We start from the raw sequence: 13419 nt of genomic DNA, 5'->3' as shown, positions 1-13419 counted from the left end.
GCACTCGGCCCGGTCATATCCCCGCCATTTACTCAGCAAGGGTAGTAGTACCGTACGCGTATGACGTACAGAGTAAGAAGGCCATTACTTACCCCACCACGCATTGAGCTTCACAACAAGCAGTCATGGCTGATATGGCTTCGCGCATAGCTTCACTCAGGTCTCTGCTGCCTGATCTCGAGTCTGCGCTGCATTCGTTTACTTCGTCGCCCGCCAAGTTTCGTGTTGTGCGCACAGTAAACGACACGCCGACACAGCCACAAACCCTCTACATCCTCGACTCTTCCTTCAACCCGCCGTCCCTTGCACATTTTACTCTCGCATCATCGGCTCTGAAGAACTCGGCACCATTAGAACAGAGCCCTTATAGACTGCTACTGCTTTTCAGCACACACAATGCAGACAAGGCGCCCAGCCCTGCAAGCTTTGTGCAGCGCATCGCCTTGATGACGGCTTTTGCTGAAGACTTGTCGCAGAGCCTCAAAAAGGGAACGTACTCTTCGAATGTTGATATTGCCAATCTATCGATAGATATTGGTCTTACCAAAGAGCCCTACTACAGTGACAAGTCGGCAGCCATCGCCCAGGCCACACCACCCTTCTATGCTTCGAATCCGAGGCACATACATCTTGTCGGCTATGATACCCTGATCCGTTTCTGTAACCCAAAGTACTATCCCAAGCACGATCCGCCACTCTCGGCTCTTGAGCCCTTCTTCGCTGCTGGCCACAAGCTGCGCGTGACCCAACGACCAACTGATGCGAACGACGAGTCGTCGCGTGAGTTCGGCTCAACTCAGGAGCAAGCCAAGTACCTGCAAGACCTGAAAGATGGAAAGCAAGAAGCAGCCGGCTTCCGGCCTGCATGGAGCAACAACATAGAAATGGTCGAGGCTGAGGAAGGTGTTGGGATCAGCTCAACGCGAGTGAGGAATGCTGCCAAGCAAGGCAAATGGGATATTGTGTCAGAACTGTGCACTGAGAGTGTGGCCGCTTGGATCAAAGATCAGGAGCTATACAGTGAGGATGCAAGTGGTAAGAAGATGATGAGCTAAATATTGGATCCCGCGACATCTCCAATACCTTTCAGCACGCAATACATATTGCCCATTTGTAAGAGTGCCTCTTCCTTTGATTACCGAGATCCGTCAGTTGTTTGATCATCGCAATTGCTGCTGCTTTTATTGTGTCGTTGCCCTCTGGCTTTCCTCGTCCAAAACATGGGCAGGCACTCCACGTGGAAGAGGGCCTTGCCTATCAACAAACAGCAGACCTCTTTGCCTAATCCATCTTCTCATCCTCTCACATCCACGCCATGGCTTCCAGGCTGTGCTGCATAACAGAAGAGGGCGAACGATCCAACTCACCCGAGCTGCCCAACGTCCGCCTTAGCCAACTTGCACCAGCAAAACAGCGTCTGCTACCCGAACAAACCAGCTCACCAAACTCACAGTTTACGAGCGCCCGTTCTGGAGATCTCCAAGAGATCCGAGAAATCTTTCAGCATGCCGACCACTGCGAGGAAGATCGTGATACACCGTTGCAGGCAGGTCCTGCGCGTTTCAGTCGCCCTTCAGTCCACAGTATACGCTCACTTCACAAGGTGAAAAGCATGCGTTCTATGATCAAGAAGAAATTCTCCAAAGACTTTAGTAAAAAGACTCCCTCTACTCCAATACATTACTCTGATGAGAACGAAATCACTCCGAAGTCCACACCCGATACCGTAATCAAGCTTCAGAAAAGCGGGCCAAAGCAACAACTCCATATTACCAAACAGGACTTGCGCAATAATCTTCTTAGCAACAAAAAAGCTCACGAAGGAGGCTACGACTCGGATGCCCAAGTGTTGGACGATGTTGCTAGAAGTGCTGGCAAAAGATCACCTAACAAAAGACCTAGTATTCACAGCGTCGACTGGGTTGCCTCACCTGGAAGGTAACCTGAAAAACGATTATTAGTTTGTTGGTCGATACTCACATTTCTCAGGAAAACTACACCAGAGTCATACACAAAGGGCTGCGCCAGTGGTCCGCCTGAACACGACCTTCGCCCATATGATATCGCGAACACGCAAGCAGTCTCGCTATCCAATAAATTCAATCTATTGTCCAATACGCCCAACCTAGCGTCAGGTACATTCGATGAGAGCAAACGCACGCTGAAGCGCTCGTACTCGGCAGAGTCGATAGGCTTGCCAAAGCCCCCGCCGATCTCTCCATTAAGGTTACCAGGTCTTTCAAACAACGATACGACCGGCGAACCTTGGTCGGAAGTCATGACTGAGAGTCTTCGGTTATCATGCTTTCCCGTTCCCCCGCGTGACGGCAGTCCTATAATGTTCGACACAGACCTGCATATATGTCGAAACGCAAGGCACAACCAGGTGCATCATCGACGCCGGAACAGTGATTCCTCAGTAGCTCCTAACTGCACATATGATATTGCCACATCTTCCGTGGCCCGGGTTGTGGAGATTCGTGTTCAACAACCAACTTCAACAGGCACCCCGAGACCATCCATGTCAATGCAAGGCACTCTGCGTGAGATATCTTCTTCTGCTACCGTTGTTCGTTTTGAGAGGTCTCAGTGTGAAGAAGCAGATGATGATTCACACCACTCGGTTCATCTGCAAAGCATGCGTATTTCGCACCATCTACGCTCAGGTTCATTGCTCTCGTGGGACAGGCTCGCAAGCGCTCCGGAGGTACCTGCATCACCTTGCGAGTTGCATGAAAATGCCTCTGCCGATTCAAACTACTTTTCAGAACAAAACCAACAGCTACCTCGCCATCGTCGACAGACATCGAGTTCTGGCATAGCAAGCTATAAGATCCCGGCTGGCTGGGGAAATGTCGTGTCTAGCGAGGCAAACATTCGGCCTGATTTTGCGTCTTCTATATATTCAAGTAGACCACAGAGCCCACCTGGTAGCTTTGGTGGATCTATGGTCAACCTATCCCAGACTGGTACTGAAAATCAACTCTTTAATATCTCTACCTCAGATCTGCGCAGGGCTAGACGTTCAGCATCTTTCCCAACGGATAACGAGGAGACGCCCAAGCCAAAACAGCGAGCTGGTCTCACGAATCTGAAGGTCTCACAGAGCTATAGAGCAGAAACTCCATGTACCCCACCAAGAGCACCTCTGGCACGTAACAATAGCGTTGCGGATACCAAGGTTTCCAAATTCCGAGAAGAGTTCAGTCCCCCTGCTGCCAAAATGAAGCTCACGCATTCATCATCGATAATCAGATTCTTGAAACCCAAGAGACTTAGCTTGCGGAGCCAAAGTGAGGCGAGTAATTCCCCTGAACAACGAATTGCCGACGTGGACGGTCCTTTTGATACACTAGACGTGCCTGCGGATCGAGAACGCCGACAATCGCAATCCTTGGTGAGTTTGCGTGCGGAACAGCAAGCCCTCGGCAAAAACAAGGGCGCGAATCAAGTTTGGGATCGTGCATTGCAAGCTCATCAAGAAGAGAAAGCATCTCTGTTTCTCCCAAAGAACAAGGATCTCGCTGTACAGTCGAGTCCTTTCAGGGAACGTAGTGGAAGTGTTTCGACCCGACGAGTCAGCATTGATGACGCAGAACCTTCCATGAGACGTGAGGACTCAAGCAGACGTCTGTCTACATTGCATACACCTACACCCGGTGGTGATGATGGGGACCGACCATCAACTTCAATCTTTCGACGTCGCGCTCTGGCAAGTGAGGACGATTCTGAAGTAGGAAGAGAAGTAGCGGATGCCTACGAACGACAAGGCGATGGTGTGGAAGTCGTTGGTGCATGGGGTCGCTATCCTTCTCACACACGTGAGGACCGGACCGGATCCGCTGGCAAAGTAGATGATGTCCAGCCCCGCGACTTTGCACTCGAGGCAGCAATAAAGTCTACAGTTTCAAATGGTGACGAGGACCTGGTCGATCCAACACAGCGAAGACCCTCGACTCCGCTCCTGCCTGGCGAAAAGAAAAAGAAGAAGAAACTCGGCAGTGTGCGTATGGTGAGAAGTACCTCGATGACGTTTGGGAGGGCACTCATGAAGAATTATAGTAAGATGTTCAAGAGTCAGAGCACAGAGTTCAGAAGGCATGGTCGCGGTCACCGCAGCTCGATCGCATCTGGTGGGATTCTCGAACATCCTGAACTTGAGCTGTTACCTGAGGTGTGGGCAGGCAGTCTCAATGAGGAAAACAACAGTGACGTACGGGACGATCGTGAGGAGTTCGTCACCCCAAATCAGACGCCAATGAACACCGTCAAGGACAAGGACAAACTCGTTGTTGACACTACCATGCCAACGCTCCGTCCCCGCCGCAACTCATCTGCACCCAACCTTGGCTCCCTCTCCCTCCGAGGCGGCGACGCCAACTATGATAACTTCCAAGACCTCGCCCGCGGCTGGTCTGTCTACTACAAAACCTGCCTCGACGACTACCCCCGCCCCAGCACCGGAGCAAACACCACAACAGCAGATTTCAGTGCGCCCGCTCGTCTGTCTTTCGACAGCAAACACATGTCTCTCCACTCCTCCATAATGCGGAGTCATGCTGGAAGGCACTCGCGCAACCCCAGTCCAGTGAGCCATGCGAGTTGCAACTTGAGGGGGGGCGATGACGCTTCGAGCGAGAAGAAGAGTATGGCGAGCGTGCGACGGAGTACTATGGATCTTATTTCAAAGTTTAAGATGCAGGAGGTGGAGGAGCATGAAAGAATGTTGAGGTTGAGGTTGGGGGAGAGTGGAGAGGGGATGGAGGATCGGTATGGTGAGTGAAGGTTTTGGAGGAAGGGGGGGAGTAGTAATGTTTAATATTCGCTGGAGGAAGTGGTAGAGAAGGTGGATATGACTTTCGTAGTATAAAAATTGCATTTGTAATTATACTAGTCACACAAATTCTATACTGCGTAGTCACTCTGCTAATATCAAGAAAACACTAACCCAACTACAGCGTGTTCGTTACTTCCAACACGGCCATCATCACGCAAAAAAAAACACCACTTGATTCATCGAACTTCCCATTCGTCCCCCGATATCTCATCCTCGACAAGAAATCCTACCCTCTCCAATACAAACATGCCCCATTCTAACACCCCCTCAACCACGGTTCGCCATCAATTATTGCAACCCCCGCCCCCCCCCCCCGACTCACCGACTCCCCCCCCCTTTATTTATAAAAACATGCCGAAGATTCACATGGAAAAAAACAGTGCTATCAGGTTTTCCAAAACCATCATATCTCGGCAATCTACCGCTTTCAGCCTACCCTTTTGGAAGGCCGAGTGAGTCGACAAAGGCGTATTCAAAGATGGAGCGAAAGAGCGAGGAGAAGCAAAAGCAAAAGCAAAGCGCAAGCGGGATTCCCTCGGTTGCGGAGATGAATGCGCGGTTCATGGCGAGGATGGCGAGGTATTTGGATCGGGGTGTGGAAGATTTGGGAGGAGGAGGAGGAGAAGAAGAAAGAGGAGAAAAGGGTGGGATGGTTGGGAAGAGGAAGAGAGATTGTGGAGATGAGGGGGAGGAAACGGAGGAGGGGGAGAAGGAGGAGAAGGAAAAGGAAAAGGGGAAAGAGGTTCCGCTGCGAAAACTCACCGTCAAGTTGAAACTTGTACGATGTGGGGTGGAGAGGGGAGATGGAGATGGAGATGGAACTTCATCGTCTTCTTGTACTTTTTCGCAACAACAGCAACAGCAACAGCAGCGACCCGGTCCGTCAGGTCAACCCAAACCCTCCAAGCAAGTTCAAACGACAACCAGCAAGCTTCCCGCTCTAAAAACGAAACCGAAATCTCTAGCAAAAACAAACGCAGATTCTCCGCCTAAAATGTTGACAAGACAATCAACTCGCAACCTCGCTCCCCTTTCAACCATGCCCACCGGCCCTCCGAAGCAAAAACCCGCTCGCACACCTTACTTCCCGCATCTTCACGTAACAAACGAACCCCCTATCCCCTGGCATCCCATCCCTCTCCCCTGCCCATACCTGCCGGACGACTACGAAGGCCCCCGCGCAGCATGGAAGCGGCTTTTCCCCAACGAAGCGGAATTCGGGGAGTACGGGGGGAGGCCGACGGGGTGGATGGCGAAGATGACGTGGAAAGCGGAGGAAGGGTGGGTGGAGAGGGGGGAAGGGGATGTGTATGTTGAGCGGTTTCTTGGGTAGATAGATAGTTTAGGTAGATGGTTGGGAAACTTGCGAGGTAGGATTCTCGGGTTCTTTGGGATCGACGGGGGGGTCTGGGTCGTCGCGGTGGATGGGTTCTTCTTCGTGGACTACGTCGGTGGTGTGGGTGGGTTGGTCTGTGGTGGGTTTGCGGGCGTGCCAGAAGAAGCTGGAAGGGTCAGCACGGTGCAGGATGAGGACTAACGACGACTTACACATCAGCGTAGTAGTGTCGGTCTTTTCTTTTTGCTTCCTGTCTGCAGTCGGCTAGGAAGACTTCGACTTCTTCTCTGGACCACTTGAGTACGCGTGTGAAGAGACCGAGTGAACTGCTGGGCAGCCAGTCCATTAGATCTTCATATACGAAGCGGCCCAACAACTTGAATCTCGCGCCTTTTGCCCATTTGCCCACTGGCCATTTGTACATCTTAACGTTGATGTCCGTGAACCCTGCGTCACGTAGTTGGGGTGTGAAATGACGAGGGCCCGTACCATCAAGACCAATCTTCTGTGCAGCCTCGAGGAAATACTCAGACCAGCGGATTAGTGGCGAGTTCTCAGCAGTGACATTGGGATCCATGCAGCTAATCGGAAAGGCAATGTCTTGACACTCTAGGTAGCCCCCAGGTTTGAGATTAGCATAGGCTTGTTCGAAAAAACGAGGCCAGTTCTTGATCGCTGCTACCAAGGCGCGCGAGTGGATGTAGTCAAATTTCTCGTGGAAGATCCATTCTTTTTCGCAATCGTCAATTAGGAATTCACAATTTGGTGGGACCTGTTCGGGTTGGATGGGACTGAGATCTGTGCCCAGGACACGCGCAGATGGGTGCTCGTCTGCGAATTCAATAGCCCATATGCCAGTCCCACATCCTACATCCAGAACGCTTTGAACATCTTGTGGAATTGGTGCTCGATATAGTTTTCCGTCGAGTGTAAGGCGAAAGGCGTGGTGTTGGAGATCGAGTCTATCTGCCTCGGTCTAGCAGAACTGCAGTAAGCAACTAGTCTATCTGGGTGACAGCAACGCGGGGCTGACCTCGTCATTTGGTACTGGGTACATGCCCTCTGCGTAAGCATGGTACCGCCTGCCATTCTCGTAGCGAAAGTTGAATACAGACGACGTGGCAGACATTGTGTAAGATGATTGCGAGTCACCAAAAGCAGAGTCGCGTTCGTCGCTTTGCTCGCTCTGCCATGGCACCTATTTGTCAGACAAGGCATCTCAGGATTGATACGCTGGACGGGACCCACGTCGATTTCGAGCGATGGTTCGGAGCTGCTAGCTTCTTCAGCTGTAGGGCCGCTTTGGGCATGTGGAGTCGCTTCCTGCGTGTCATTTGATGGCGATATCATGGTTATCGGTGGTGAAGGAGCAAGACACACCGGCCGAATGCTGGTTTTAATCTTTCTGGTGGCATGATTTCGAATGCCTCCCAACGGGCCAGTTCTCCGACGACGGGAAGGTGAAGGATGGGCACTGTGTTCTTTAGGTGGCATATTTTAGGCGCCCCGTCCAATCACACCGGTTGTTCGTATAGCTCGACGGAGTTTCCCACATCTCTGCATCTATTAGGAATAGTCGGCTTGATCACTTGCAGACGCCTTCGGGGTTGGTGGAAAAGATTGGCGTATTGAGATGATAACGCAAGTCGAGTTGGATGTGGTTTGCCTTTGCAGTAGACCCGTCCATGGCGGGGCGTAGTGTTAAACGTTAGTTTTGTTATAATGGTTACTTCCAGAGAGCTCTTGACTTCGTAGTTTCTGCATTGGAAGTTCCTGCAGGATGAGACACATATGCTTGAGGTCTGAATCATGTTTGGGAGACAGGATGATGGGCGTACGTAAGGCCACAACTACCTGCGGCTGTGATTTGCCGATGACCCCGCTGTTCCTCGGTGGCTGCTGTAAGTAATAGCTGAGGCAGAAAATTTACGTGAGACGGCCACGCGTGAGCTGTTGATCGGTCAGAGTATAAATAGCTATGTAAGAAGCTGTCTTGAGAGCTGTAGTTGGAAGAAGGTAGACGACCGTGACCCTGCGCCAAGACTGCAAACCTTTACGACTATCCTCAGCCCACAGTGACGCTTACCATTTGCTTTACTTCTTCCACCGTCTCCAAAACCTCATACAGAGATTCGCTGCTTCAGTGGCGATTGCTCTTTCCATCGCTTCTCTGTCATATTTACCCGTTACCTCGGTATCAATGCCTCATTGGCCAGTACGAGCTGGCATACCTTCCTTTTCCCTGTCGCACAACCAAAGAGAGTTGTGCCCTATTCAACAAAATACGTGGGTCGCCACAATTCGTTGCCTCTACAACCAACATCAACTGCTCTTAGTCAAACAACCACCGATGGTCGTCACTTCAAACAAGATGATTTCACTCTTCACTTGGGACACATACAAAGCAAACTGGCACATTTGATGATTAGGTCGTTACATGAAATTACAATTATGACTACGTGCAGTCAAGGAACTGCAGTCCCCTAGTAGGGACGACACACATAAAGGAGTATGATGAGAGAAAGGTCATTAGAAGACGGATGTCATCCATCAGTTGCTTCAACCACGGAAGCTACGAGCAACAATGGGCTCTGACCTGGTGGTAGCAGCACTCGCTGCACGAACGGGTCCTACACCGGGCAATGGCCTGAAAGCCGGAACATCGGGCCAGTTTCCCAGCCCGGCAGGGTCACCGCCAAGTCGAATCCATTTGGCGTGCGAGGGAATGTCGCCCGCAAGGACGAACATGCGATACCAGCCGACTGGTGCAATATACGGTCCCTTGGGCGCCTTGACAGAACAAGCGTTTCCAGAGCAGGTAACTTGAGGGAACAGGATACGTGCACCCATGGAGCTACCGTGCGTGCTAGACTCGGCTCCCATAAGCGAGACCTTGATGGCTCCACCTGCGCTAGATGTGACAGTGAAGGAATAGCTGGCCTCCCAGTTCCAGTCGTTCTGAGGAAGATCAAAGGTTGGCTGGGCGATACCAGAGAGGAGGTATGGGGGAAGGAAGACCTCCAATCGATGCTCCTGGGGGTGCACGTTGTCCTGCGGGTCTGAGCCAGACACGAGTACTCTTCCGTCATCCATTACTACAGCCTCGGAGTGGTACAAGCGCGCAATGGTGGTGTTGGCCATGATGCTCATGCGTTGGTGTTTGGGCTTCCTAGAGTCGTACAAGACGGCGTTCAGGTTTGGGTTCTCGGCGAGACCAAAACCAGCTTCACCAATCTCAGCTCCGTTCAAGATCAAGAAGGTGCCATCTGGGAGAGTTGCCATGCAGGACATGACGCGACGGGATGGCATACGCTCAATTGTCCACTTGGGTTGGGCAACATCTGGTGCCATGCTGACGCAGTTGTCGAGTCCATAGCGCGGGTTCTTCGCTGCGCCACCGCAGATGAGAACCTCAAGAGGATCGGTATAAGGGTAATACTGAGGAAGAAGAACCTGAGTACCTTCGTATGGGTAGGTTCGGCCTCCCGTAGGGTCGGTGACAGCAGCCGGAACCTTTGGCAGAATGGTCTTGGTGTCGAGGGTGACCTCATCCAGGATGCGCGCTTCATTGTAGTACTGGATGAAGATACCACCGGATGGAAGCACGACAAGGAAGGGGTACAGGTTGTATGGGTCAGTGTCTTGCAAGTACTGTGCGTGCTTGACTGCTCCAGCCTTGGGGAGGATTTCCATGTTTGGCACGGGGGGACCGTTAGAGCCGTCCTGGCCACCGACGATGAGCATTGAACCGTTAGCCATGAGGAGACCGGTAGGATACCAGCGACCCTGTTGCAGCTTCACAGTGTTCACATCCTCCTGCCAGTTGTTGGTACCGTTGACGCCAAGCTTGCCGTCTGGCGTGTACATGCGCACACCAAACAAGGAATCAGTTGACCAGCCACCAATGTTAATCTGGCGACCAGCACGGTCAGGAAGAGTCAAACCAGCAGCGCAAAAGATGTCGGTCTTGATACCGGTCAACTCACGGAAGGCGTGGAAGATATCACCTCCAATTGAAGGGTCGAGCTCGTAAGCACCGGTTGAGTTTGGCTCTCCAGTTCCGTACTTCTCGAGGAGAGAAATCTTGCCGTTGACCGCGGGCTGCGAAATCAATGGGATAATCGGACCACCGACCAAGAACTCATAACGTCCAGCCGCGTTGCCTTTGGGGTAGTTCCACACATACAGCGGATCAGCCCCCTCCCACTTGTAATGGGACAGACGGTTACCCTGGCCGCAGATAGCCTCAGGTTGACCGGGGCACGACATGTTACATTCCGACTCGGGAGCAGGCTTGGAACCGGCTTTCTCGATGCCATCCAAATCACCACAGAAGCACTCCTGGCCATACTCCAATCCAGCATGCATGAAGCCGAATTCTTGACACTTGCTAAGACACCATTCTGGTGAGTTGCCAGTCTCGTTGACAGACTTCCACGGGAAAACTTGGCCACCGATATCAGTAATGCAGCCTTGGTACTTCCAGCCACCTACAGTCTGAATGGGCTTTGGTGGCTGATAGACCTTAAGGGGATTCTGGCTGGAATAGATGCTCATCCTGTTGGGACCTCCGCATGTCTCGGCTTGATTTCCTGAACATTTGGTGTTGCACTCGGACTCGGACGGAGCCAGTGCACCTCCCATCCTGATCTGTTGAAGTCAGTATCCGGGTACGAATGGAGGGCATTAGGAATGCTTACAAAGTTGTCACAGAAACACTGGTAGCTATACTCCATGGCGGCGATCTCGAAACCGGCCTGGGCACATTTCCTGGTGCATGATGCAACTGTCATTTGCTGATCATCGGGCTGTTGGTTGTTGAGAATACGGTATCCAGGTCCATCGACGAAGCAACCCTTGTATTGGAAGCCTTGAGGAAGACCGCTGGCAGCTGGTGGGGCGCTGGACGTGCTGGCTTGAGCAGTAGTCGTAGGTGTGGTGGTAGTAGCGGGAACAGCAGTAGTGGAAGCGGCAGCACTGGAAACGGCCGGACTGGAAGCTGGAGCACTGGAAACAGCAGAAGAGGTGCTGGCTTCGTTGCCCGTATAGAACCTCCACAAGGTCAATCGGTCGGGACCTCCGCAAATTTCTGTTTGGTTTCCGTTGCAGGCCATGTTGCATCCTGTGTTGCCGTCGGGAGCCGGTCGGCCCTGATTCCGCAATTGGTTGTCGCAGAAGCATTCTCCGGCATACTCGGTACCAGCATAGGTGAAAAATGCTGTTCGGCATGCGTCTCTGCATTTCTGGTTTGTCATACCACCAGTTACTCCATAGGGTGCCGACAGCGACCGTGCTTGGACCGAGTCGGTGTAGCAACCTTCAGCGTGCCATCCGACCTTGGGCTCCTGTGCACTGACTGTAGATGCTACAGAAAGTGCCAGGAGCAGGCTGTGGGACAGCCTGAGAGCATGAGGGGGCGCCATGTGAGGCAAGAAACGATGGCAGAACCGAAGGACAGAGGAAGACGGTATCGAGAAAAGTCTCGACAGGCAGGAATGATCGCCCGGTCGATGAGCCCTGTGAACTCTAGATGGCACCCCAGCCGATATCTATATATGCTTCCCATAATGGCAGAGAGCGAGGAGATCGAGACATTGGCCAATAGTACGCCTAATCCGGTCACTTCGACACGACGAAAACCTAGTCCGTCAGCTTCGGTAGTTTAGCTAGGCGGGGGGTGAGCTGCATGGTAGTGGCGGCGAGGGCGAACAGGAAGCAGCTAGAAAAAAACTGGAACGATTCAATAGTCATGGTCCCCGTATTACGGCTGAAAAGCGGAATAGGAAGAGGCCGAGTGTCGCTATCTCGTTGCTACTCGCTTAGGGCGTGCGTCCCGCAGCTTGGTTCTCGCCAGATGGGTATCGTGCCTTATCCCGGCCAATCAAGCACAGAGCTAAGTCAAGGATCAATTTATCTATTCATGAAGTTTCCTATTGCGTCGTGGATGGGTAAGCACTGGAGGAGTACTCCAGACTGAAGGCTTGGGGTAGCCTGGCTGGACAAATGGCCGCAAGCGAGTGACTGCGGCGTGGTCCATGAGGCCCATGTGAGGATCCGGGTTGCGCCATGACAGCGCACACGTCCAGCATCCGAGGCCTCAGACCGAGTTGGGTTCGCGGCATCTAGCGTGGTGTTGACGGAAGAAAACTTACAAACGTGGGCTAAGTTTAGCACCGCTGGTCTTTTACTAAGGCACCGCTAGCTTCACCGACCCGACAGCCCGCAGTGTTGGGTGCAACACCAAATCCGTCGTCATCAATGGATTTGGCACTTGAGCACACTCGATTTGGAGCGTTTTGGCCGATGCACACCAGCGGGTCGATAGATATGGAATCGTGTCAGCATTGGGCGAGATAGGCAGCAGATGGTTCCCCCTTGCAAATCTCACGGCAAGGCCCTGTCGGTCATGCGAGCCGCCCCGCGAGGCATACTTGGTGAGATAATATTATACTGGCGCTAAGCAAATGCACAATGTGGGAACAGACAGCAAAGAAGTGGCTTTGCTAGCGCGCAAAGACACGGCTCTTGGTGAAAATGGCCAAGAGAGGCTGTCTGGCAGTAGTAGTCTTGTGGCTGGGTAAGTAGAGACAGGTAACCCGGGGCTAAGGCAGCTGGAAGTATACCTCGCTCAGCCCTGTCCAACGTCGCCGCCACTTTACTCTTCCAGCAGCTGAGTTGGCGGGAACAAGCATGTGTATGCCAGCTACGCATACTGCGCGGCCTTCTGCATCACTAAACTACACAAGAATGAAATTAGGGGGCCCTGGCTGGCTTCACATGCATGTCTGTAGCCTGTGGGGCACTATTATTTTCAGCTTTGCTTCTGTCCACAGCCCCAGATTCACCGGAGCACACCAAGTCGTCCGTTGGAAAGCCGTTTGTTCCATGATGGTTCGAGTCATGCTTCTCACACACCGTTTTGTGTACCACCCTCGGGCCCAAGAGAGTCTTAGCGCTTCGCACACTTAGTTTCAACCTTTATCGAAGCCGTCGACTGCCCTGCATAACCCCAGCCGCCAAGCAGCGGCGACGCCAAAAAAGGAGTCTTCTTGGCCTTTCCTGCCCAATAGCACCTCTTTAACGTCGCCCCTTTTTCGAATTATCTCTGCACAATCTCCTGGCTTCTTGATTTATCACATGAGTAACTTGCCCATACGCATTAGATGCCAAGATCAGCCTTGCACAGCGACAGTGCTGTATCCAGGATTCAGGCAACTAGCTGCAAATCCTCCAGGCCACTACTAGC

At 52.3% G+C, this 13419-nt stretch overlaps 5 protein-coding genes across 5 annotated transcripts; 3 read left to right on the top strand and 2 right to left on the bottom strand.

Moving 5' to 3' along the window:
* Positions 1–125: 125 nt before the first annotated feature.
* COCMIDRAFT_91436 (uncharacterized protein) lies at positions 126–1055 on the top strand (the record flags this gene model as incomplete). Its single annotated transcript, XM_007688397.1, has 1 exon — positions 126–1055. The coding sequence occupies one exon, from the start codon at positions 126–128 to the stop codon at positions 1053–1055; it is 930 nt and encodes a 309-aa protein (XP_007686587.1).
* A 260-nt stretch (positions 1056–1315) lies between these two features.
* COCMIDRAFT_35499 (uncharacterized protein) lies at positions 1316–4783 on the top strand (the record flags this gene model as incomplete). Its single annotated transcript, XM_007688368.1, has 2 exons — positions 1316–1938; positions 1990–4783. 2 exons carry the CDS (start codon positions 1316–1318, stop codon positions 4781–4783), a joined length of 3417 nt encoding a protein of 1138 aa, XP_007686558.1.
* A 601-nt stretch (positions 4784–5384) lies between these two features.
* On the top strand, positions 5385–6170 carry COCMIDRAFT_35498 (uncharacterized protein; the record flags this gene model as incomplete). Its single annotated transcript, XM_007688367.1, has 1 exon — positions 5385–6170. The coding sequence occupies one exon, from the start codon at positions 5385–5387 to the stop codon at positions 6168–6170; it is 786 nt and encodes a 261-aa protein (XP_007686557.1).
* A 211-nt stretch (positions 6171–6381) lies between these two features.
* On the bottom strand, positions 6382–7302 carry COCMIDRAFT_91608 (uncharacterized protein; the record flags this gene model as incomplete). Its single annotated transcript, XM_007688396.1, has 2 exons — positions 6382–7149; positions 7207–7302. The coding sequence occupies 2 exons, from the start codon at positions 7300–7302 to the stop codon at positions 6382–6384; spliced, it is 864 nt and encodes a 287-aa protein (XP_007686586.1).
* A 1430-nt stretch (positions 7303–8732) lies between these two features.
* COCMIDRAFT_91470 (copper radical oxidase) lies at positions 8733–11596 on the bottom strand (the record flags this gene model as incomplete). The annotated part of the gene is made up of 3 exons (XM_007688395.1): positions 8733–10823; positions 10874–11088; positions 11167–11596. The coding sequence occupies 3 exons, from the start codon at positions 11594–11596 to the stop codon at positions 8733–8735; spliced, it is 2736 nt and encodes a 911-aa protein (XP_007686585.1).
* Positions 11597–13419: the final 1823 nt, after the last annotated feature.

The sequence above is a fragment of the Bipolaris oryzae genome, assembly GCF_000523455.1.
Source record: "Bipolaris oryzae ATCC 44560 unplaced genomic scaffold scaffold_41, whole genome shotgun sequence".
Taxonomy (NCBI): domain Eukaryota; kingdom Fungi; phylum Ascomycota; class Dothideomycetes; order Pleosporales; family Pleosporaceae; genus Bipolaris; species Bipolaris oryzae.
The sequence above is the reverse complement of the archived record's forward strand: the minus strand, read 5'-3'. Positions and strand labels throughout refer to the sequence as shown.